General features: G+C 40.5%; 2 protein-coding genes across 2 annotated transcripts; both read left to right on the top strand.

The window, feature by feature from the left end:
- Positions 1-444: 444 nt before the first annotated feature.
- On the top strand, positions 445-4,380 carry nudt5 (nudix (nucleoside diphosphate linked moiety X)-type motif 5). Its single transcript, XM_079552032.1, has 9 exons — positions 445-569; positions 677-749; positions 824-891; positions 1,064-1,116; positions 2,273-2,380; positions 2,620-2,715; positions 2,935-3,036; positions 3,852-3,905; positions 3,985-4,380. Coding segments are annotated over exons 1-9 (666 nt in total). The 5' UTR covers positions 445-567; the 3' UTR covers positions 4,095-4,380.
- Positions 4,381-5,576: 1,196 nt separating this feature from the next.
- On the top strand, positions 5,577-23,853 carry fbxo18 (F-box DNA helicase 1). The gene is made up of 22 exons (XM_079552393.1): positions 5,577-5,778; positions 6,932-7,099; positions 7,281-7,867; positions 8,275-8,402; positions 8,606-8,753; positions 8,894-9,078; positions 9,661-9,735; positions 9,806-9,897; positions 10,110-10,278; positions 11,116-11,335; positions 12,489-12,576; positions 12,809-12,898; positions 13,120-13,256; positions 14,445-14,541; positions 16,158-16,324; positions 16,990-17,086; positions 17,161-17,355; positions 17,507-17,632; positions 18,612-18,718; positions 20,711-20,845; positions 23,252-23,508; positions 23,539-23,853. Exons 1-21 carry the CDS (start codon positions 5,748-5,750, stop codon positions 23,411-23,413), a joined length of 3,204 nt encoding a protein of 1,067 aa, XP_079408519.1. The 5' UTR covers positions 5,577-5,747; the 3' UTR covers positions 23,414-23,508; positions 23,539-23,853.
- Positions 23,854-25,855: the final 2,002 nt, after the last annotated feature.

Here is a 25,855-nt window from a genome sequence, read left to right as displayed (position 1 = left end):
TCAGCAAAATAGTTCCCAACAATCGCGAGATTTTTTTTTTTACTATTATTTTGGACGCCTATGATTGTTTTTTGTATTTCCTTTTTTGACATGTTTTTGGACATATTTATATTTTTATTTCAAAACCAGATTGCTTGCCACGGTTGTAGTATTTTTTTACAGACCGGAAGTCGGAAGACGTTTTGAGACGTACAGGTAGGCGTGAGCTAAAACTAACAGAGATTGTCTCTTGGTAAGCGCAAGATATTTCACCGTGAATTATGACAATATAAACGTCTATTTCTCAGTGTAAATGCATTTGATTAATTTAAAGTATGTCAATTTGATGTGAATATGTTTTATCTCAATCTATGTGTTGTTGAACATTCAAAATTTTAAAAACTTTCTCGATCCAAATTAGCGACAGAGTGAACCTCTTCTTCTCCACTCAACATCTTCACTACAACTTTCTCAGCCTTGGTCATTCACGTGAGTCAAGTTATGTTTTCCTCAGTTTAACCTGCAGTAAAGTCGTGCCCATAACCACGCTGGTGTTTAATATAAAACTAATTTCCATCTTTTCGAATCATGTCAGTATTTCCATTGATTTTGGCATGGCTTTTGTAAAGATGTGATGTGAAATCATGCTTTGAGAGGTTATCTAACCGTCCTGTGTCTCCTGTTTTATTAAATCTAGGGAGCCTGTTACAAATATGAGTAACGAAGTGCATCCCAAAGCGACCACTGAACCACATATAGTGACTGAAGAGGTAAGAGAATCCTTGACTAAAATGCGTTTCCTGCATGCGTTGCATATAGTACATCAAGTTCTTTGTTGTGTTAGGTCATCGCTGCGGGAAAATGGGTTAAGCTTGAGAAGACCACGTACGTCGACCCCGCTGGTAACACAAGGTAGATCTCACATATATCACAGAAGTATCCTGTTCTGCAATGAGTGGCAAAATTGTAATTGATTTTGCCACTCTTTGAATTGATCAGGGTTCTTTTTAGGATTTTAAGAACGCATGGCATACCCTCTATAACACTGTAACCATTTTGATTCAATGATTCTATTCATTTAAAGATTATGGGAGACTGTAAAACGGACGACAAGGCAAGCCAACACAGAAGCAGATGGTAATACATGTTTGTAGTTTTAACCTCTTAGCCAAGTGCATTTTCTCCAGTTCAGCCTTTACTCAAATCTAAAGGTTTACAGCCTATAGGCCACAGTAACGCCTCATTTGAAAGCTAGAACCTACCTTCTTGACTTTTTTTCTCCATTGCTTTTTTGTTAGTTTTTGTCAATTTTTTTTCCATATTTTCATCGGTTTTTGACACTTTTTTGTCGCTCTGTTGTGGCCCTTTTGTTAGGTATGCTGCAAATTATTGTCATCATCTGAAAAGGGCTCGAAAAGACCTTTCTGATGATGCCAAGTGATAAATAGAAAGGAAGTTAGAGCACTTATTGTATCGTCTAATAGTGGCCCAATAGTGGCAATTCACTTTAATGGAAATCATAGGAAAATGAAATCTGACTTGTGACCCAAAACAACTTTTTAATTTTTTATCATTATTGCTATTTTTTTTAATATGGTGACGATAGGATTGTTTTAGTGAGCAGATTAGGAGCCCCATATTTGGTGATTTTACGACCACTTCAATGCACAATCAATGAACACTTCTCGGCGTCAGATTGCAATGCCATTTCACCAGTATGTAGTTGAAATGAAATGTTGTAATACTATCCTACCTACTTTTGAGGAAATCCTATTTGTCTGTGTTTTTTGGGGTGCCAAAGTTGACAGAAATTGTGAAAGCTGGGGCATCAAACGAAATTCAGAATGGAATGAATCATAAACGAGGCGGAAATCGAGGGTTTCGTCTCTGTCATGCTAAGGAATCATGGGTAAATGTCCAAAAATGAACACACACGGCGAGATAATTGATGATGACCACAAACCCCATCATACCTGACTGGGCACAGGTGAATATGGAACAATATGGTGGCCGTGATCTCAGGATAGCAGCATACCTACTTTTGTTGCCTATTCGTCACTTTTTCGGCCCTTTTTTGCCACTTTTTCATCAATTTTTGGTTGCATTTTTGTCATGTTTTTGTCACTCTCATATTGCGTTTTCATCCTTGTTTCCATCTCATTTCCGTTGACACATTTTTCAAGAAGTTTTTCGATTTGGGTAGAGCCAAACTGGAGAAAATGTGCTCTGCGGGGGTTAAGCAGTTTTAGTTCCAACATGGGAACGTAAACCTGAATTTGATTGTCGCCTGTAGGTGTTGGAATCATTGCTTTGTTGAAGAGAACTCTCCACAAAGACTGTGTTGTGATGGTGAAGCAGTTTCGCCCCCCTCTGGGCTCATACTCCCTGGAGTTTCCTGCAGGTTTGTACGAGAATGATTACTTTGTACTTTTTAGCATTAGCTGTAAAACACAACCGCATTTTGAACAAAGCGACAGCTACCATCAATCAACACGAAATGATATGTTAAAAACTGAAAGTCCATTACCTAAATGCATGTTACTTACATCCAGCTTTTATTTGTAGCAGCAAAGTCACTGCTCATGATTAATACTTGACATTATTTGATTCTTTTCCTGCTTAAATTGCCATTGTTTTCAGGGTTGATTGACGAGGGAGAAAGTGCTGAGGTGGCTGCTCTGAGAGAACTCAAGGAGGAAACTGGCTACAAGGGAGAAGTAGTGGGAGTCACTCCAGGTTTGACTTAACTGCATCCAGAGTATTTTAACAAGATCAGCCTTAGATTGTCTGGGGTTAGGTTAGATGCCACTGTTTTATTTATCTTTTGAATTCTGGCTTCTTCCCCCCCATGTGAAGTGATCAGCACCTTGTATAATCTAAAACCAACAGCTTGTACTACAATAGGCAGCTGTTGATAATACCGCTCTGTTCTTGTTTGTTTTGGGGACATTGCAGTGACCTCTCTGGACCCTGGACTGTCCAACTGCACCACTCAGATTGTCATGGTAAATATCAACGGGGACGACCATGACAACATTCATCCAACTCAACAACTGGGTATGTTCTAAAAAAAATACACCAAAGCCATTTATGTGCCATAATTACTATTATAACTAATACAATGTTATTTCTGTTCTTTTCTCTCCTACAGGTGAAGGAGGTATGTCATGTTTTTTATATAAAGTCAAAAGTGTGAACCACTCATTTGGCTTCTGTTGCTATGCTGTGCTCGGTGATGTATTATTTTTAATGGATGGCACGCATGAAATTGAACCCTACACTTAAATATAATGATACTTCAGGGATTGAACTGATAGTAGTGCATCAGTTCCATCAGTAAAAAATGATTTCTGAATGAATGCATGAATGAATGATTGTATGATCTACAGCAGGGGTCCCCAACCAGAACCAGGCCATGGGCTGTCCGGTACCAGGCTGCCGACCTACCTGAGCCCTTTCATGTTCTGTCCAGGACGCATGAGCCTGACCTGATATGATATACATACACATATGTTACAGGAACCAGAGTGCTGTATTAAGCCCTCTGTGGATTGAACAGTCTAATGTTAAGGTTAAGGTATACTTTATTAACCCCCGTAGGGACTGTCCCACCCTGTCCAGGTGGGACTCGAATCCGTGACCTTTGAGCTGTGAGGCACGAGCGCTAACTGTGCCTCCCGTCCTGAGAGAAAAGAGCAAAAGGGGCCGATGGATGCTCACTCACTCACTCACCTTAGCGCATTGGTATCAACCAGGTGCTCCACATGCTTCAGAAACATAACCCATAGCCAATTAAGCTTGTGTTCCTAAGCGACCTACAGTATGTAACCCAGGTAACATCCAAAATGGAATGTCCTGTCTTTTCTTTGCAGAGTTTGTTGAAGTCATTCTTGTACCTCTGGATGAATTCCAAGGCAAAATACATGGTAAGGTACTTAATGGTTTTGGCCCTCATATTAATACTCTAAAAATGTATTTTGACTGATATGTTGTTGTTTACTGCAGAGCTGATGAAGAAGGACAAGATCGTAGTCGATGCTAAAGTGTACATCTATGCTATGGGAATGGCTCAGGCTTTCTTCAAACCAAGGGAGCTCCCTATTCTTAAGCAGTAATTCTTTTCTTCCTTTACTAAATCAGAATGTAGCTGTTTCTGTTACAACTAGTTGGAAAAGAATCCCATGCAATGAATATCCCCTAATTTGGAGAAAAAACATGAAAATACCCTGAAAGTGAAAAATGCCAAGTGTCTGCGTGCAATACGTACAATCTTCCAAAAGACGCAACTATGGATCTCAGAAGTAACAGATTTTTACCATTTGTGATTATGACAGTCCCACCCAGCTATGGGTTCCAGAAGTAAAAGTCCATCTTAAAATTTCCATAGACTTTTTAAAAAAAATGATGGCAACTAATTATTGATATAGTTACTTATATAAAGCACGTGATTTTAAAACGCTAAAAACATTTTGGTCGTACTTTCAAGTATTTGTTATTCTCTGTTAGAGCATCCACGCTATAATCAGTGGTTAGTACGAAGCTGATTAGCCTCTGCCCAGCCTTTAAACTCTTAATAAGTTAATGTTAAGTTTAAATGTGAATTTATCTCCTGAACCGTAGCAGGCATGATGGTGGGCTGAACTGTAGAGCTCCATTAATGTCACAGATGGAGAATAGGATTTTTCCATGTTAATCTGCCTTAGCTTTATCACTAAATGTAGATCTAATCATTCATTGAAACCAATGGATGATTAGAGTATGCACATGCATACCTTTCATTCTAAGCAGAATTATCAAGATTCTGCAGTGTCAGAACATATCAAGATGCAGATTTGCACTAATTTGTCTTCTGGTGCTATGCTTTTGCCATGATGGAATGTAATCTAAATAAAACTTTGCCTTTTCCCCATGTGATGCAAACACATGTAGATCGATTTTGTGATATTGCTGTATAGCTATGTATACTAAGGTACTAATAATGCATTTTAGGTAGATTTTCATTCCATGTTGATATTCCTTGATTACTTTACCATTGTTTACGTATCACAGTTGGAATTTTAACCCTCTATTTAATTAGGTAGGCTAATCTTTTTTATCATTTTTTTTGTGCTCACTGTAACATTCCTTCAACTTTTCCTAAGATACTGAAAAAAGAAAAAATCCTTACCTTGCTCTGAGAATATCCTTACTCTGTTTTTGTTTTTGTGCGTGACTTAGATTATATTTTTTTCCTGTGATGAATTTGCCGGCTAGCTTGCAAAAATCTATCCTTGGATGTATTGCCCATTTGTATCATGTATTAATAGTTAGTTAGTCGCAATAAATGTTTTAACATTATTGGCCAAAGCTGTTTAAAATTCGGAAGACTTTTGCCTTAAACATCAAATGAACAAATAAAATATACTGTAAGACCTGTGTTGTCAGTGTTTTATATTATATATTACATATATTTGATGACTACTACCCTGATTCATTTTGATGCATTCCGTTCACATATTCCATCTGTCCATTGGGTGGCGGTAGCGGTGAAACGTCTACCTTTGAGAACCAACGAAGAAGACGCTGCTGGGTAACCGACCAATCACGTTGCAGCCTCACAAACGCAAACAACTTCGGCTAGCATGCTGTTGAGTATGAACGCTTTTGAACTCTGTTTATGTACTTTTGTCAGGATTTCTTGCGTGTATAATTCCCACGAAGGCATGCTCATGGGTACTTTGTTTTACTGTAGAGCGTAGAAGACTTTAAGCGTATTTAGCCGAAGGAGAATGAATGCAAACATGGAAGTCGCTGTGAAAGGTAAAGAAACATCCCATCATCTCGTTTTTGCAAAGGCAGCCTGTAGAAAATGAAAGTCTCCAAAGAACTAAATATACATTGTCAACGCCGTATGTCCTCTTAAAATGGAAAATTAAAGAAGTTGAACGTAGTAGGCATAATAAATAAATAATTGCAACCTTTACTGTACTGAACTTCATTCCCTGTGAGTGATATTATGGGCTTTGCTTGCTACTCTAGGCCTTTTTATGCAAAAATATTAAGCAAGTGATTTCCTATTTAATATGTCAGCACATTCTTCTGGGGCTGAACGATATTTGACATACTGAGATATGTTCTTACCTTGGTTTAGAGGAGTTGATGCGTACCTGTCTGGTCTTTGTGCGTGTGCTCAGTCACGCAACTGTTGTTAGCATTTAGCCTCTCCCAGTAAAGGTATAGCTCCAAACTGGCGTGAAGTTAGAAGCTACCAAGCTGTTTAAACACAGTTACATGAAAAGTTATACGATCCAAGCCTAGTTACACAAATTAAACATTAGGGAAAACATGGAACCGCTTGGTAGCTTCTAACTTCTAGCTTCTAACACCCCAGTTTGGAGCTATGAATGTGCTGGGAGAGGCTAGATGCTAACAACATTTGCATGACTGAGCGCACGCACAAAGACCAGGCAGGTAGCATCAACTCGATAGATAAGAACATATCTCTGTATGTAATAACGGTAGCCTGTACCTTTTTACATCGGGACGAGGACAAGTAATACTAAAATTGACCCATGTTATTAAATGTTTAACTAAATCGGAAACACATTTATAAATTCAATGCATTTTTTTTTTTTTTGGTGGTTTGCAAAAAAAGAAAGTAAATCTTAGTCCGATGAAGACTTAAGTGTTGTTGCGATATATTGTGGCTTCGCGCAATACGGATATTGCACCACGTAATATCACAACAACAAAAAATGCGATATATTGTACAGCCCTAATTCCTTCACCAATCTATTTTCTTGCATATTTCAGTTAGTGTTGGTAGAAAGCCGAATCCAAGTTTAACTCTGTTGTTTCATTGGAAACTCATTCAGTTACAATGCTGCTGTTTATATTCTTACAGTGCAGGTTGGGGTTGCATTGTTGACACATTCACCTTGCAATATATTACTGACTCTTTACCTTTTTCTAGGAAAGGCCAAGCGTCGACACCTGAGTGCAGACGGCTGTAGTGAACTGAGTCACAGTGTGGCGGGCTCTAGCGCTCTTACTCAGCCCCACAGTGTCTGCTTGAATCAGGGCAACCGCAACCCATACAGAGGCCTCTATCCCCGGACACCCAGCAAGAGACGCAAATGTGGTAAGTGTTGCTTGGATTGGTGCATCCTTTGCTGAGACACCACCGAAACCGTTGAGTTGTCTTTACAATTGTTGAAGACCGCACACTCCACAATATGCCAATCTTGATGGGAGTTCTTTTGTATCATTTTTAACACAATATCCAGGCAGACTTTTTTCTTATTTACTCTCATTTTTCTCAGCCTCTGCCTCCTCGAGTCCTTCCGGGCGTCAGAAGGGAATCAACAAGTTCTTCAATGTTTCTGGAGTCCTCAGCTCGAGCCCGAACAAGCCCCAAGCCCCCTGTTCATCCACACACTCGATAGAACCAAGATCCCTTTTCCCTATAGACAGACCAGAGGTGGACCAAGAGGTGGAAGAGGAGGAGGAGGACGAAGATGACGTTAGTTTATTAGCAGCTTTGAACAGTCAAGCTTGTCCAATAGATGAGGAAGCGATGGACGACGCCACTTTGTTGATGGCGGAAAATGCCCGAAAGAGGGAGGAGGAAGTGGACTATTTAGAGGGAATAACAGCAGAGATGTTTGATGAGGATTTTGAACCAAGTGCAATAGGGTTATCAGCAATGGAAGAGGATATAGAGGCTCTCCCCGATGCCCATTTCGGACTCCTCGGCAGCTCTAAGAATTTGCTGCAGCCCAATGGGTGTGCGGACGACCTGCCAGAGGAGGTGCTGAGGCAGGTGTTGAGTTTAGTCCCTGCTCAAGATCTGTACCGCAGTGTTCAGCTCGTCTGCCACCGATGGAAGAACATAGTGCAAGACCCAAAGGTATGACACAAAACACAGCATAATCAGATATTTAGTTTCATTTTTCAGTAAAGGCCCTTTCGAACTTTATAAGACACAGGACGTTTTGTCTCGACGAGTTCCGAGCAGATTAGCACAGACTGTGTAAAGAAGTTGCTTCACTTGAGGAAAAGTCTGTGTTTTTCTTCATCGTGAGTCTGCCTGGATACTGATGGCTAACATTCTCAGAGGGCCTCGGGTCTGTATTCTCGCCAACCCCACAGAAACCATTGGCAATCTTTACTTCATTGTAGTCTTATATTTCTTGAAGAGCATGCAAATTCTTCGATAAAGGTCTTAAAGCTTGGAATTGAATATTAAGTTGTTATTTCTGGCTATGGTTCAATGTAATTACACAATGTTTTTGCATCTTCACTTTTCCCTTGTAGTTTGTGCCTTACAAGAAACAGTACTTCCGCTACGTGATGAAAGAGAATGACACCGTCAAGTGTGTGAATGTAGACCTCAAGAAGATTTTAAAAACCCCACTCGACCACAGCATTAGAAATCTGGTCATGTAAGTTACAGCTCTCTCAAATGTGTTATGTTTTTGTTATATAGAGGGACATTTCAAAAATACAAAAGATGATACAGTGTAAAATAATTTTAAATTAACAACTGATAAATTTACAGATGTACCTAATTGCCTTTTTTCACCCTTCTTTTTAATTGTCCGTGAAAATGTCAAAGTAATGCCTCGTATGTTTTTTTTTTTTCTAGTTTGATGGCTCAACATAAGCCGGCTCAGCGTTTCAGACCAGATCAAGTTTTGGATTGTGTGAAGAAACATCGACTGTTTCCTCAGGCCGAAGCCGCCATTAGATTAAGGATCCCTGTTATTCAAAAGGAACACAACCTGGGTATTGAGGTATGATACAGAAAAATACTTTTTTATTTATTTTCTGGTTTTGTTTTGTTTTTCACAGGGTAAGAATTAACAATTGACATAAAACAGTTGTGTCTAAGAACTTTGAAGGGATTTTCTTAACATGCATGTTTAATTTCCAGGGCACAAACCCATATGCTGGGATGGCTGTGATCCTCTTGCTTTCAGAGTCTGTGGCGGACATTCAGTCCTTAGTTTCTCTGCTCAACAACTGTCTGTCCTACACTGCCATCTCAGAGTACCTCAACCGCACGGCCATGATGCTGCTGGCCATAAAGAGACAGACTGGGATGCACATCAGCAACAGGTAAATACTGACTACACTTTTGGCCATCTTTTTATTAGCAATTTAAGAATATCTACAGGCTATTTGATTTGTGGGAAATGCTCACAGTGCGGGTTCTCGTGTAGGAACAACTGCATTGTCTCACACATATTCACATCTTAACATGCTTTCAGAGGAATGTGACAGTAATGTGAAGAAAAACTAACTATTGTCGACAAAGACACTGGTATGAATACGATGAGCCTGTGGTTCCAAACCTCTTTTGTCTGTAACCCTTGAGTCAGTCATTTATGAGAATAATATACTCAAGTGTCTGAAGTCCACTGCAGCTTTTGGGTTTTGACAAAACATTCACTAAATAAACCGGATAGTCAGGTCTTGATGTAATAATATATATATATATTTTTTGGTTGGGACAGTGCATGTTAATGAACGAACATGAAAAACATGCGTGGGATTGTAGCTAAAGGCTAATTTCTATCCGTTGTCCCACGGGCTAGGGTCACACTGGGGTCACAAGACATTGCCAATGATCCAATTCTAATTTTATTCTGCAGAGTTTTATTATATACCAAAATAATGGTGTTCTCTTTTGCTCTTTAGATTGCACTACAACATTTACTATGTGCTTCATCTTATGGAGAATGGACCTTTTGCCGTCACTTTTGATCAGAGCAGGTATAAAAACTATAAACCATATATTGTTTAAGTTCTTTGAAAGTACTTATTGTTTGCTTTTTTTTTTCAGTGGATCACAGATTAATCTCACCGCCGAACAGCAAATGGTCCTCAGCCACAACATACAGCGGGACCACGTGCTCAAAATTATGGCTTTCGCAGGTAAAGAAACAAATGTGTCCAACTGCACCACAACAGATAAATGAATGGGATGATTTGTGCACATAGTAGTCAGATTCCTTCATGACTTCCATACCTTAATGTCCCCCGCCGATCAGTAAAGTTTGTCTAAATACAACAGACTAACCAAGACATAAAATGTTAGATTCTGTTGTTAGAATAAATATGTTTTTTACTCCTGATCTTTTGTGTAGGTACTGGAAAAACCACTACATTAGTGAAGTATGCAGAGCAGAGACCAGATCTGCGTTTCCTGTATGTGGCGTTCAACAGATCCGTGGCTAAAGAAGCGGAGAGAAGGTTCCCTGGGAACGTGGAATGTAAGACCGTCCACTCGTTGGCTTTCAGAGAGGTCGGTATGAGGTAAGACACACTACAGCCTCTAACTTTTTATCAGCGCAGCACATATCAGCAAAAATCTGGCCACTCCTCCATGAATATTTATACCGTGTCTTAAAGGGATTTTGGTGGAAGTGATTGTTTCTTCTCTTTACTTCTTTATTGACACTTGATCGTATTGTTGTGACAGTTTTATTCAGAGTTGTTATTCACCAAAACTAGTCGCAGCAAATACACAAACTAACCTATCGTCTACGCTATATAGCTGGATCAGAGAGTTTGCTGCTCAGAACTCTGATGCACTGCTTTGTGCGTTCTCCGTGTATAATATACATGTATTGAACCTCTCACCTCTTGACTAGACAACATATCTCTAAGCTTTATTAAGTACGAAATTCCACCACAGCATCTGTTTGAGCGACTGTCACCTGTAACATAGAAGCTGACAATTATGTGAGTGCAGTTGTTTTTTAACTTTAAATTTGTTGTGTTTTTAATGCACTTTGGCGACAATAAAGCCTTAAAGGGACTATACGGAGTTTAAACATGTAAAAATCTCCCCTACATGTTCCAGCCATGTCCTAATGTGTAGAATGAACCCAGACCTGTTCACCACAACTGCCTCTAAAATCCTGCAGTGTCGCTCAATAAGTTGTTAATTCAGGTCCGAAGTGCAGTCATGCACAAGCTTAACATAGAAGCTGCAGTTACACATATGACCTGAGGTGGCAGTAGTGAGTATAAGATGACTAACTTGCATCTAGCCCCTTTAATATGCTGCTCCTGTTCATATCTACAAACATGGAGTGTGTTGAATCTTTCACTTATATTAATATTGTCACATGTTTGTTTTTGCTGCAGGTATCAGGTTGCCCGGAAGCTCACATGCAGCATGAAGCCGTTTAGCATCAACATGGCTCTGACCAAAGGTCGAGGGGGTTTCGTCAGGTCCAAAATCGTGATGCAGACTATCAGTACTTTTCTGGCGTCAACAGATGAAGAAATAAACATCTCCCATGTGCCGGACCGCCACGTTACAAGAAGCCGCATCATTAAACCCATAGACTTCGCAGAGAGACCAGTAAAGACCAAATAAGATCCACTTATTAGCCCTTATTTATCAAACTTGTGCACAGCAAGAGTGTATGCAAGGTGTACGGAAAAATCACCACTGTTTTTGACATTTTAATATGCATATAAATAATTATTATTGAGCTTTCAGCAGAAAACTAGGCAATGGCGTACGTACATATTCATGGGTAAACTTATTTCAATATTTATTCTCGTCGACGCCACAGGTCCGAGTGCATCAGCCTGGCCCAGAGATAAAACTTGGGCAGTTTGCAATTTGAGAGGCCTCCAATTTGAGGTGGCTTCTGGTCTTACAGTGGTTCAGGCTCCACTGTAAGACGAGGAGTGACTAACCCTAGGAATTGCTAGATTTTACGTCAATTTTTTACTAACTATTTGTGAAGAAAGCAATTCAGCCGGAAGTGCATTTGCGATTTTGTTTTGAAACGTATCCTGTGCATTTCCTGTCCTGACAGTGGAGGAGGCTTGAGAGTTGAGCCTGCCACGGTCGCGACCTCACAGTGGAGGCCTACAGCCAGGACCTCTTGCACATTTTTGTTTATTTACTCAAAAGACCGCTGCAGCCATAAGGCAAGCTTTGTCCCTCTCAAACAGAAACAAGCACACGCCCCGCTTGGGGTGAGGTCTGGTCCTGGTTTGAGTGCTATGAGTCAGGTCCCGGTCTCCCACAGCTCCAGAGAGAGTGACCATAGTTGCTTTTTTGCTGATTCAGCACATGATCTGACTGATTCTGGTCCGACTTTTATAGGATCAAGTATGTTTAGTTGTATTTACAGCTCATTTTTACTAGTGAAATTTAATATTTTATAATCTTCCTAATTTACAAATAATAGCATATTTGTTGTTGTGTTACAAACAAGTATTTCCTGGTTAGAGAAACTGTTTATTGTTTATGCCGTAAAAGCTGTGGGTGTGCCCATCTGATAATTATTTTATGGCATTTTATAGAAATGATTAACCGCCATATTAATCATCATCTGTTACACACGATTACACACAGGTTCATACATGCCACGGGCCCTGCAGTGTAGAATAAAATACATCAAAATAAACACCATTCTGTGCACAGAGTTGATAAATGGGGGCCTCCAAACTGTTTCAAGTCAAAATGTAACATTGTGTTTTGTATGTAATGTTTTTAGTTGTTTGTGGAGGATGCCAGGTTCATTTGGATGCAAATGAAGAATATCAGTGCGAAACAGAAACAGGCTTTCTACATGACACATGATGGTATGTATTTATGTCCTAGAGCTTAACAAATCATTATCATTATTGGAATTTTGCTAAGCGTGTGGTTTAGTCAAATGATCATGGTTAAACATAGAAGTGATGTACATCCAAAAATTGCATCTGAAATTGGTCAAATCTTGTGAATCAATCACTCATTCATTCTTTTATTAGGCTTTGTGTGTGGTTTGCACTCCACTTGTGCTTCATTGCTGCCTAATCGCTGTCTTCAAAGGTTACCTGAAGTTGTGGCAGCTCTCCAGACCCTGCCTCTCTCATACATATGATGCCATTTTTATTGACGAGGCCCAGGACTGCACTCCAGGTAAATGTGTTACTCTCAAATGAAATACAGTAGAAATAAAGATTTAAAGCCCCTGCTGACACTAAAAGTGTTAGAACAAGCTGTTGGCTGTGCTGGATTTCTGCTCATGAAGATTAAACTTTTTTTATTTGAAATGCTGACACTGTTACACCCTGAGTCGTCATCGTTGATGGTTTACTGAAGACTTTTGATTAAACATACCATTTGCCCTCGTGTTGCAGTGATCCTGGACATCATGCTGTCTCAGAACTGTGGAAAGATCCTGGTGGGAGACCCTCATCAGCAGATCTACACCTTCAAAGGAGCGGTCAATGCCCTGGACACAGTGGACCACACTCACATCTATTATCTCACTCAGGTAAACGAACAGTAGTGCACCAAGCCGAATAAATCTTACAGAATTTAGTCGACTTAAATCATTACCTTTCTATCTGGTGTTACTCCAAATGTTGACGTTGAATTTATTTTACAAAAGTTGTGGCTTGGTTGTTCGTCATGTGTACTTACTTGTATTTCACAGTGATGAAATATGAGGACAATTCTGTGCGTAGCTAAAGTTATATGTAGCCCAAAGTTAAGTGTTGCAGGCATTGAGCAGCAGACGCAAATGAGACCAGGAGGGGGTGCTACTGTAGTGCGGAAACATGTTAACCCCTTAACCAAGAGCATTTTCTCTAGTTCAGCTTTACAAATCCGTTAAGTCACAGTCCGTAGGCCAGTGTAATGCCTAATTTAAAAGCTAAGACCGACAAAACTCATCTAAACTGATCTTTTCCCTCATGTCCTCACATTGTTTTTTGTCACTTTCTCGTCACTTTTCTGTTGCTCTTTTTTGTTGCATTTCCATCATTGTTTTGGTCTCATTTTTATCGCTGTTTGAGTAAATGATTTTTTTGAAGAAGCTTTTAGATTTGGGTAAAGCCAGATGGGAGAAAATGTGTTCAGGTGGGGGCTAAGAGGTTAATAGATTATTTTTATTTTTTAACATCATTTTACACATCAGCGAAACGCACACATCATCTTATGGACATGCTTAACCTACTACAGTCACTTCTCACAAAAGACGGATTTATTTACACAATAATGACGGGTTCAAAATGGACCATGCAGCGAGGAGAAGTGACTGATGAGCTTCCTTTTTATTTAGAAGCATCAACGTTTTAATCCTAACATTTACACAGTCAAACGGGCCTTTGTCAAAAAGAAGGAAGGCGTTAATGAGAGTGAGGTAATGCTTTATTTGTGGTGACAATGTTAGCAGTGGCAAGTTTGAACAAGCAAAAATACTCACTGAGTGTTAGTGAAAGTGGTTTGGGGAAGTGAGGAGTGACATTAAGCCACACTGTATATCACAACAAAGTATCCAATCACACATTAATAAATAGTGAAGGGTCCCGAGTTGTTGGTCTAGAGTTGGCTGTGGCAGTTTGCTAAATGCCTCCCTCAGCCCTTTTCACGCTCAGTCCTGTCGTATAAAGCCTACAAGCCAAAACTTTGCTAAATGAGGCAAAACATTAACAACTACTCACATTTCCTGTTTTTGCAGAGCTTCCGGTTTGGTGCTGAGATTGCCTATGTGGGAGCTGCGATCCTCAAAGTCTGCAAAAATGTGCAGAAGATTTTAGTTGGAGGAAAACAGAAAGGTAAGTCATACATAAAGAGATAAAGATAAAGAATAAAGAGATAAATAGATAAAGAAAGTATAAGTAAGTAAGTGCTTTATTGTCATTGTACAAGCGTGCAACAAAATAGTGTTAAGGGGTCAGTCCTGAGATGCTGGGGCTGAGCCTGAACCTGACCTGCATGACCTTGGAGGTCGGGGGGGAAACCGTGGCATCCAGAGGGAAACCTGGCTGGCTGCCCTCTGTCTCCTCTGAAATGGTGCAGAGCCTCCTGGGTTTCTCCCTGTTTCAGAGCGTGGTGTCCTGCACTGGTCAACTCCCCCGCCTCCTCCTTCCTCTTCCTCCTGCAGCTCCCTCTGCTCCACAACAGTCTTTCACCATGTCCTCATTGGTCCCTTTTTTGTTTCCTGTACCTCTTCTTGTGACGCCTCCACTGGGCTGCAGGTGTGGGGGCTCTCGTGCCTCTTTAGTGTCTCAGAATAAGAAATTTGTAGGTCTCAGCTGATAAGCAAGCTTTTGTTTACCTTTTGATAAAGCTTTCTTCAGGGCCATTTTGGACTCTCAAAGTAAACAAATCCACCAAACCTCCACAAAAAGATGTACAAAAGTATCCAGGAAAACAATGTGGAGCAGAAACCACAAATGCAGTTCACAGATACTGTTGGCATCAGTGGGAAACCCCGTAAAATGGTAGTAGTAGTAGTAGTAGTAGTAGTAGTAGCAGTTTATTCGGTCAGTTCATTCCTTTTAAACGTAAAAACATTTCCAATTCTTTGTGTACAACATGACCGAAAGGGTTTAGGCTGAAGTGAAAACTTATTACGCCTAACCCAGTTTACAGACTTCCACGAGAGAAAAAAACCCCCACAAACATTAATAATGAACAATATCAAGTGTCAAACAGAAGAGAAGTAGGCATGTATCTGGAGTTAGTAACATAAATTTCAATATTCCACCATTTATGTTAATTTAGTTGAAAGTAAATCATGTCATCATTATTATTTTTTATTTATTTTATTTTATTTTTTTCTTACTTTATTCATCCTAAGCTTATATGTTCTTGAATTTTAGTAACTTTAAACAACTTTTTGAAAGCTTTGACTGTTTGGGACTGTTTTAACATTGAGAGTTTGTTTAGATCAAACCATTGTTTTAGGACTGTGAGCTCGTCTTCTACTGTAGAATGTATTTACAGTGAGAGGAGAAAGTATGTGAACCCTTTGGAATTTCTCATATTTTTGCCTAAATTTTGTCTTAAAATGTCGTCTGATTTAAATCACAAGAATGACTAAACGATGTCTGCTTAAATTCATACCACCCAAATAATTACATGTTATCATATTTGTATTGGCCATAACATGAGTAAGTGAACTTAAACGTCTGCATGAATGTGTCTAATTAGCTCCTGGAGGATCCTTAGCCATGAGGTGTACTCACTTATTCCACGCTGTCCTGAGAATGTTTATGTTACGGCCATTAAAAATATGATAACATGTAGTTGTATGGGTGGTATTAGTTAAGCAGACCAATTTAGGCAGAAATGTTAAATTCTAAAGGGTGCACATACTTTTTCCTCCCACTGTATAAACTCTGAATACTCTTATTATTTGAGACACTCATTTCTCATTCTCGTGAAGGTGGCGTGAGTGACGACAGCGCGGCGGACATAGCAGACTCTGTGCGGAGAGGAGTGAGCCCGAGTCGAGGGAAGACGGCCATTTTGTCCAGAACAAACCTGACTGTTTTCTCTGAAGCCGTGAAAGTGACAGACGCCAACCCCTCTTGCCAAATCCACTTTGTCGGAGTGAGTAATGGAACTGGATTTCTAGACCCCTGGACTGTGTTGTGTAAAAACTGCTTTCTGGGATTCCTGCCATATTAACCTCCCATCAGAACCAAGCACATTTTCTCCAGTTCGGCTTTACTCAAATCTAAATCTTGACTGGAGAGCCACAGGGTAATGCCTAATTTGAAAGCTAAGACCTACAAAAGTGATGGTAACTTTGTTGCTATCTTTGTCACATTCATGAATAATTTTGTCTCTCTTTTTCATCGTGTTTTTTGTTAGTTTTTCATTACTTTTTTTGCTGCATCTTTCGTCACTTTTTGTTGCATTTTTGTCATGTTTCTGTGTCACTTTTTGTCGTGTTTTCACCCTGTTTTTGTCACATTTTGGTTGAGTTTTTGTTGCTTTTTCATTACGTTTTTGTCATGTTTTCTCCTTGTTTTTGACACATTTTTGTTTTTCAGGCTTTTTGTCTCTTGTCACTTTTTTGTTGCATTTTCATCTTTTTTTTCCTCGCTATTTTTTAAGCTATTAGATTTAGGTAAAGCGAAACTGGAGAAAATGTGCTTGGGTTAACAGGTTAATAAACCAATAGTTCACACAAAGCATTTTCACTAAACACAGTAACTGTTTTATTATTGCACCGATAATTAAATAGTATAATAAACGTCCTCTCTCTTCAGGGTATTCAAGGCATTGGTTTGGAAAGAATCAGAGACATTTGGAAAATTATGCAAGACTCCAAGAAACTAGAGGACGGACAAAAATATGAAGCTAAATGTAAGTGAACCAACAACATTTAATGAGGAACGACTGAGCATCTATAATAGAGATTCTTTTTGCACTGTTTTCAGTCATCAAGGACCCGTTCCTTCGTGTTTTTGCGAGGAAGGCGGCCCACCCGTTCCAAGCTCTGAGGGAGTACGCCGAGCAAACGGAGGATCGAGAGCTGGAGGCCAAACTCAACATCGTGGCGAAATACGGCGCCCGCATCCCGGAGCTGGTGTCCAGGCTGCAAACATGCTGCGAAGAAGATTACCTCAGAGCGGGTAAGGAGAGGGTCCCAAAGAACTGGAAAGTGAAAGCTATTGGAATATAAATGTCCGTTGGCAGCGTGCACTTGATGATTATTTTGTCTATTCGTGGAGAAAGTGGTGTTATTAAACGCGGCTCAGGTTTTTTCCATATGTCCCTCCACAGACTTCATCCTGGGCACGGTGCACAAAGCTAAGGGGATGGAGTTCGACACTGTGATGGTGACCGACGACTTTGCCAGGATTCCTGCTTCAAGGCACAACCTCCGATTTCACAGGAGCTTCATAATAAGTACGGAACACATATTTGTACAGTTATACGCTTCAGACTATATATTAATCTAATGTCCTGATGAAATGCCTAAGTGAGTGTACTCTAGTCTCACTGGCCCTCATTTATCAAACATCCATACGGTGAAATCAGAGCGTATATGGGGTGTACGAAAAATTACCGCCTGTTGGCATTTATCAATCTGCTGACCGCACACTCTCCTCTCGACAGGGGAATGATCCGGACGGGTTTGTTTGGTTCTGGTCAGCTGTTGGTTCTCCGCGCATCGGTTTCCTCCCGGGGGAAAGCTTTGCTCAGGCCTAGTTCTGCCCCCGGCTCCAGCGCTGAGTCCGCGGAGCTGGTTGAGATCATGGTCCAGAGTTTGCTCTGACTGCAGCGTTACATCCACGCTTTTTCTTTTTACCACAAACTATTTTTTTAGTGTGGTCTAGCTAATTGTACACCCTTCTTTATATTGGCTACTTAGGCCTACAGCTTATTTAATAAATAAATTTTTATTATTAGCCTATTTCTTTTTCCCCTCTTCTTTTTATTGATGTGATCTTGGATTGGTTATAAGGTTAATGTGGGTTACTGACAGATTCTTTAATTTTCCTCATGCGCAAAAATATCATTTTTGTTGTGTTAAAAACAACTCTGTATCATTTCCTGGTTGCCGTGTTTCGTGCGTGCCGTAAAACCCGTGGGTGAGGCCTCCCGATCATGAATATTTTTGGCCGTTTCATTCAAATGACGCTTGGATTTCTCCATGACATTTACCATTAGCTGCTTTTGCGTACGGAAAGATCTGAGCGGAAAGCACGGGTTCATAAATGCCACACGCACTCTGGAGTATATCGTGAATAAACCTACGCATACACTATTTTTTTATGCAATGTTGGTAAATGAGGGCCACTGAGTGTAAAAATGCGGAATCTCTCTCTGTTCTTGGTCAAAAGCGACTTGAATTTCTAAATGCATGAATTTCCTTTGTCTCCAGATGAGGTCCCGACAGACGAGTGGAACTTGATTTATGTGGCTGTGACCAGGGCCAAATCCTCTCTGATCATTTCTGAGAGCATTCGACGTCTCCTCACTCTGGACGGGGTATGAGTCAACACACATGTGTCTGCCTGTACTGACATCTTCAATGGTTTCCAACATGTTCTTCCCTAATTGCTTTGGTTTTGATGTGCGCAATTTAAGTACCAAAGTCTTTCAACATTAAAACTCATAACTCATACTATTTAGATATTCGATCATTCAGATACAGCCCACTCTAAATACGTCACTGTCCCGCTCAACGTTAGTAGCACCTTTTGTATTTCTGCCATTTGTTTATTCGCCAAGGCTTTTCAACCTGTTCGGTAACAACATAGAATTGTCTGAAGTGTGGATATCATTGTCCAACTAAAGCAGAAGTCCATAAGATTGCAAGATGACTAGAGAGAGGAAAGCTGAAAAAGTAAACAATCTAGATCCTTCCCCCTCCTGATAGGACAGCTCGTCTCATTGGTCTGTGTGTAATCCTGCCTTTATGCTGAGATCAGAGACTTCAGAAAAAGTAGAATCATTTCGTGTTACATGTTTTAGATACAAATGCAGGCACAGAATGTCAACTTTATGCATTGTTTTACATTTTTAGATAGACAGATATACTTCATTGTCTGTCCCCGAAGCCCAAATCCACAAAGCAACAATGAACAACAGGACTATTATTTGTGACCGTTTGCATTTGGAACAGATGACTTGTATGTTTTTGTGGGCTGGGGGACTGTAAAGCGCCTGATGGGAGTAGCATGAAGGGGCTATGGAGTGGATGTGAGGGGTCTTCAGGGATCTGGGTGGCCTTCCTCAGCACTGAGTGACTGTAAACTTCAGAGGGGTTTGAGCTAAACCCCTTAATTAAAGGGGGGGTATTATGCAAAATCGACTTTTTAGAGCTTTACATCATGTTATAATGTCATTCCCTCATTAAAAACATGCCTGAAGTGTTGCCTTGGCACATTCACGTATTTTTGAGTAATCTGTAAAAACTCTGAAAACTCCATTTTAGGGATAGGTTTGCCTGAGTCCTCCTAGGAACGCCCCCACCTCCTGGAGACGCCTCCGAGCTTTCGTCACCAGCCGAGTAACCAACCACTGCTCCTCAGCAGAACCGCCTCCCCACTGATGCCACAGACAGCGTGTGGAGGGGGCGTGTCGGAAAGGATCGGAGGTTCTTATAGAGACAGAGGCCTATTTCAAGACATTCACTACAGCCATTTTGAGAGAGACATTTTATACAAGGCAGTTATTCTAATTTACTGCATTTACAGACCAACTGAAGGTTTGGTCATCATCGTAGTGTGCTATAGACTGGTGCTATGTGATTGGAAAAAGCATAATACCCCCTCTTTAATAATTAATTAAATTAACACATTTAAAATGTATAGAGAATCACTTTTATTAATTTCTTGCCATTTATATTTTTCAATTATACAGAAACAAACGATTAAGTCAGGGGTGTCAAACTCCTATATATATATATTTTTTTACATACTCTGGAATTTATGCCCTACAGGGCAGGGGCCAGATTAAATCATCTCGCGGGCCGGGCCGTATGTTTGACACCCCTGGATCAGTTAGTCATCAGTTAGTCATCCAGTTCCAGTTCATTCGGCTTTTCAAACTACTTCAGTAGAAGCTTTGACCGGGTCAGCTGCCGGCACTTCTTCTTTTGTGGACAGATTAAAACACAGCTGCAGCATGTCGGTTTTTGTTTCTTTCAGAACATTTGTCTGCAGTATTGCTAATTTACATTTTGGTAGAAACAACAATATTTTTTCCCCCTGGTAATAGTAGTCCCATAAATAATTAAGTCTGTCATATTTGAAAATAATTACAAAACATTAATGCAGAGCCCAAAAGGTCTTTCCAGAAAAGTCTTTCCAGATGTTTTTTCTTTATATGCCAGGAACCATCAGCAACGTTTAGAAGAATCATCTTTTTCTTGGATCGGCATCTGAAACGCAGGACTGAATGTTGTTACGATAGTTATCATAAGTAGATTTGCAAATGTTTGTTTAGTGCGTTTAAACAGCTAACATTTCTTGGCAGGAGTACTTCCTCAAATCGGACATTCCCTCAGCCCTTATCAAAGACAACGAGCCTCTGCCCTGCTGTGTGGCCAACTGCCCCAACTGCATCACCCCTGGGTCTGCCTTCATCACGTCCCGGCGCCAGATCAACTGTGTAAGCGCCAACACCATATCAAGGTAAAACAGTGGGAGGAAAATGTATGTGCGCAACGCTTTGGAATTTCTCACATTTCTGCCTAAATAGGTCACTAAATGTGGTCTGATTTTCATCAAAATCATAAGAATGGTTAAACAGTGTCTGCTTAAACTAAAACCACCCAAACGCTTACATTTTATCATATTTTATTGGCCATAGCATGTAAACATTCGCAGAAGAGGGAGACAAAAGTGAGTACACCACCTGAATCTCGCTCAACTGCAGCAGTTTTGTAAAGAGGAATGATCCAAGATTCCTCCTGATCGCTGTGAACGTCTAATTTGCAACTACAGAAAAGTAGTTATTGCTACAAAAGAAGAGTCAGCCAGATATTCAATGCAAGGGATTACATGCTGTGAATGTCTCAGGTTTTTCTGCAAAATATCTTCATAAACTTGTGAATACATGAGGCAACAAAACAGCCCCAAATAATAATTTTCCCTGCACCATACTTCACAGTGAGCGTAGTGTAAAGATGTTGATGTGCTGTTCCATTTTTCCTCCTCAAATGACGGTGTGTGTTCCTCCCAAACTTTGGGTCCCACAGTCCAGAGTAAGATAAGAAAAGATGGCCTTAATTGATCACACAATGGAGAAATTTACTTGCTACATTCAGCTCTTAGAAACACTCAGGGTGTGCAAATAGGCAGGAAATGTGAGGAAAAAACAATTAAATAGTAAATAGTGATAACTTATATACAATGACTAGTACCTGGGACTTTGTGGGGACAAAAAGTATAAACAGTAAATAATAAATAAACAGACTCTAACAAAAAAGTTATTGTCAGTGTAATGCAAGTGTTTGATAAAGTGACACAGATAAGTGATGTAAATACAGGGATTATTGTTTGTATTCTGCAAAGGGTCACAGCTGCACAGTCTGACAGCAGTGGGGATGAACTCCTTGCGGTAGCGCTGCTTCTTGCACTGAGGGTGCCTCAGTCTGCCACTGAAAGAGCTGCTTTCCAGTAGTGCTGAGGAGCAAAGTGCTAAGTTGAATAGTTTGGGAGGAACACACAACGTCATGTGGGGAGGAAAGATGGAAGAGCACATCAACATCTTTACACTAGGGCTTGGCGATAAATCGAATTAATCCAATTAATTCATACTTTTAAAAACAGACGATGTTGAAAATGGGTAAATCCTAAAATCGTGTCCGCCGCTCCATGTCCGCCGCTCCATGTCCGCCGCTCCATGTCCGCCTCTGCCGATTTAGCAGCGTTTCAGACGCTCCCTAGAGACTGTTTTGGAAAATGACACCAGTGGAACCAGCCAGCGACTTTCTAACGATCGCTGCTGCTCTGCAGGGCAGCGCGTTTATGTTTTCATTGTGCGCGGTAGAGTTTTCTCCGTTAAAACAAAGTTCCCCCTGGTCTCCTTCTCTCCCCTTCTCTCACGCTGAGCTGCTGCCGCTGCCGCTGCATTTAACTCCGCCTCTTTCCCCTTGAGTCTCCATGGAGACGGTTTTCAATCACAGCTGAGCTCCAGGATGATAAAACTAAAGGCTTATTAAGAAGTTTCACTTTTGAGAGCAGAAAAGAAAGAATATTTAAAACAGAAAGAACAATTTTTAATGGGCCTTATTGTGGGCTATATTATGAATCTTAATTTTAATGAGCTGGACTCTGTGCAGTTTCCTTCATATGAAAGATCAGAAGACCTTTTTAAGTTTATTTCCAATAAAATCCATTAAAATCGTAATCGTCCAAACAAAGTAAAAAAATCAAGATTTTATTTTTTGGCCATATCGCCCAGCCCTACTTTACCCTATGCTCACTGTGAAGTATGGTGCAGGGAATATTATGGTTTGGGACTGTTTTGTTGCCTCAGGGTTTGGACAACGTGCTATCATCAATAGAAGAATTTATTCACCGTTTTTGAATATATTTAGCAGAAAAACCCGAGACATTCACAACAGCGTGGAATCCCTTGTATTAAATATGACTCTTCGTTTGCAGCAATAGCTGCTTTACTGTAGTTGCAGATTAGACGCTCACAACGATCAGGATGAATCTTGGACCATTCCTCTTTCGCACGATTTCTGGGCATTCACTTACTTTTCCCACGCTGCATTGTGAATGTTTACATGTTCTGGCCAATAAAAATATGATAAAATGTTAATGTTTGGGTGGTATTAGATTAAGCAGGCGCTGTTTACTCATTCTTATGATTTTGATGAAAAACGACCACATTTTATGACCAATTTAGGCAGAAATGTGAGAAATTCCAAAGTGCTCACATACTTTTTCCTCCCACTGTATAAAGTAGCCCTGACCTGTAAGGCAGGATCTGGAAACTTCAGTCCTGTTTTCCCGTCTGTACACCTCATGCTAAGTAATCCCTCTTGGCCTGCTCTCTCCTCAGTCGGACGGGGTGTCCCAGGGGGGCCCTCTGTGTGAGCGATGCGTTTGGGCGCGGGTCGGGCCCATGGCGTTCCTCATGACCGACGACGTCCTGTCCATGGAAGAGATCCCCGAAAACTTTCACATCGCTCGACACCACATCATGCTGCTGGCCCTGTTCTGAATGCGCTCCCCGGAAATAATTTTCTTAAACGCAGACAGTCATGCCTTTGATTTACCTATTTGTACATATGTTTGTATATATATATTTTACTCCTGTGTGAAACAGCCAATGGCTTCAATATAAAGACAGTTCTCTAAAGGTTTTTCTATAATTGACAGGATGTGAATAATTGTAAACAAGCAAATAAAAATGTGAAAACTGTCAGCTGACCCTAAACTAATGATGTTTGTGATATATTTCCAAATTTTAAAAACTATTTATAATTATTTTCATACAAACACAAAACATTAAATCTGTAAACATCCATTTTACTGGTTTTGTACATATTGTTTTATAAGACACTGGCTTCAGATGTGCCAAGTAGAGACTGAAGTTTTTCAAATGTTTAGTTATAATTAACACTATTTGATCAAAGTGTGTTTTTGTTTCATAAAAAACAAAAGGCCCAAAGAGCTCAATAAAAAAAAGAGAAAGCTGTCCTCTTATCTTGCCTGGAATGATTTATTTATTTATTTTCAGAACATTAAATGATACGTTTTGAAGATGTCACAAACTCAAAAGGAGAAAAAAAGGCATTGCAGAATGAAATCCAGACCCTTTCGCTGGTTACGTCATCAGTGACAGGAAGTGGTGGTGCCTGGTGGCAGGAAGTGATCGAGAGAAATAAGATAAGATAATCCTTTATTGATCTCACAAAGGAGAAATTCACTTGTTACAGTCGGCGTTCAAGAAGATCACTCAGAGTTAATAAAGTGCAGCTGATACAGAGATTATTGCACATGTTACTTCACAGTCTTATTGTACAGTCTGACAGCAGTGGGGATGAAGGCTTTGCGGTAGCGCTCCGTCCTGCACTGAGGGTGTCTCAGTCTGCCACTGAGAGAGCTGCTCAGCTCTTCTACAGTCCCGTGCAGTGGGTGGGAGGTGTTGTCCATGATGGAGGTGAGCTTGGCTAACACCCTCCTGTCCCTCACCACCTCCACAGAGTCCAGGGGGCAGCCCAGGACGGAGCTGGCCCTCCTGACCAGCTTGTTCAGTCTGTTCTTGTCCCGCTCTGTGCTGCCCGGGGCCCAGCACACGGCAGCGTTTTGGAGAGCAGAGGCGACCACAGAGTCCTAAAAAGTCCTGAGCAGAGGCCTGCTCACTCCGAAGGACCTCAGTCTCCTCAGAAGGTGGAGGCGACTTTGGCCCTTCTTGTACAGGGAGTCGGTGTTGTGGGACCAGTCCAGTTTATTGTTGAGATGAACACCCAGGTACTTGAAACTGTCCACCTCATCATCAAATAGGATTAAAACTAGTGATTTTAAGTGTAAAACTACAACTAAAAATGTGATCTTGTTGTGGCTAAAGACGCAAGAACAAGAGGAATGACATTCAAGACGATAAAATGCGGTTTATTTGATATTTCCAACAACAGTTAGACATTTGTTTATCGTTACTATGACAACGGCTACAATGGGGCCCATGGATTTTACTGTGGATTTTGATAAGTAATTTTTTTTCCATACAGAATCAAGGCTAATTTCATACACATATAAAATTAATTTTACCTGGAGAAATGGTGGTGGTTATTTCAGCAGGAGATTTAGGTAAAGTTGTGTTTTTGCCGCGTTAATCAGTGGAACTCTAGAACAGTTTGGACCCGGCGCTGTACATCAAGGAGCCCCTTCACACTGTCACTCAAACACTAGAGTACGCAGACACTGGAGGCAAGTTGGATGAAGAGTCTTGCCCAAGGACACATCGCAGGAGCACCTCAGCTACTGTTGCCCGTCATATTAATCACAAATCTTCTGTGTCTTCCTCAATACTAAAAATACCTTGAATGACTGCGGCCAAATGGTAGTCCTGCATTTACAGCCAAAACTCTTGCCAGAATCCGTTGGCTTCCCGGGAAGCACGATATACATTCACACAATGAGTCATACATTTCTGTCAAATTCAACGTTAAACACATTGTGAGGTAATAACAGTAGGCCGTGGATATTAAAGTAGAAAGGATTTGTTGCGTTCTAAAATGCCAAAAACATTTAAGCACATCGAAGAAAATACTCTTCTGTTTCACTTTGGCAATACATATGATAGTGTTCAGTCCGGTATCCCCTTGTGTGGGCCAAAACATCTGCAAGAGATCATCCCTAAACTTCCTTTGGACATTGTCAGCATCTTTTGTGGTCATTATTCATCATTCAAACTGATTTAGCACAATGGGATACACGGTGCCAGATCGTAGGAGATGTGGGAGTACATTCGGCTTAGTTGTTCTCAGCATTGACCTGGAATTTGAGATTGCATTGTTAGAGGATAACATTAAATCGCTATTTATCATACTGGGTCAGGCTGTACAGTCGTACTATCTCTGTCATAGCCTTGACTGTGGTGCTCAGGCGCCCACTCTCTGCCACTGAATGCTTGCGTATCAGTATGACGCTCTGAGAGGGT

The sequence above is a fragment of the Gobius niger genome (assembly GCF_951799975.1).
Source record: "Gobius niger genome assembly, chromosome: 2".
Lineage (NCBI taxonomy): Eukaryota > Metazoa > Chordata > Actinopteri > Gobiiformes > Gobiidae > Gobius > Gobius niger.
The sequence above is the reverse complement of the archived record's forward strand: the minus strand, read 5'-3'. Positions and strand labels throughout refer to the sequence as shown.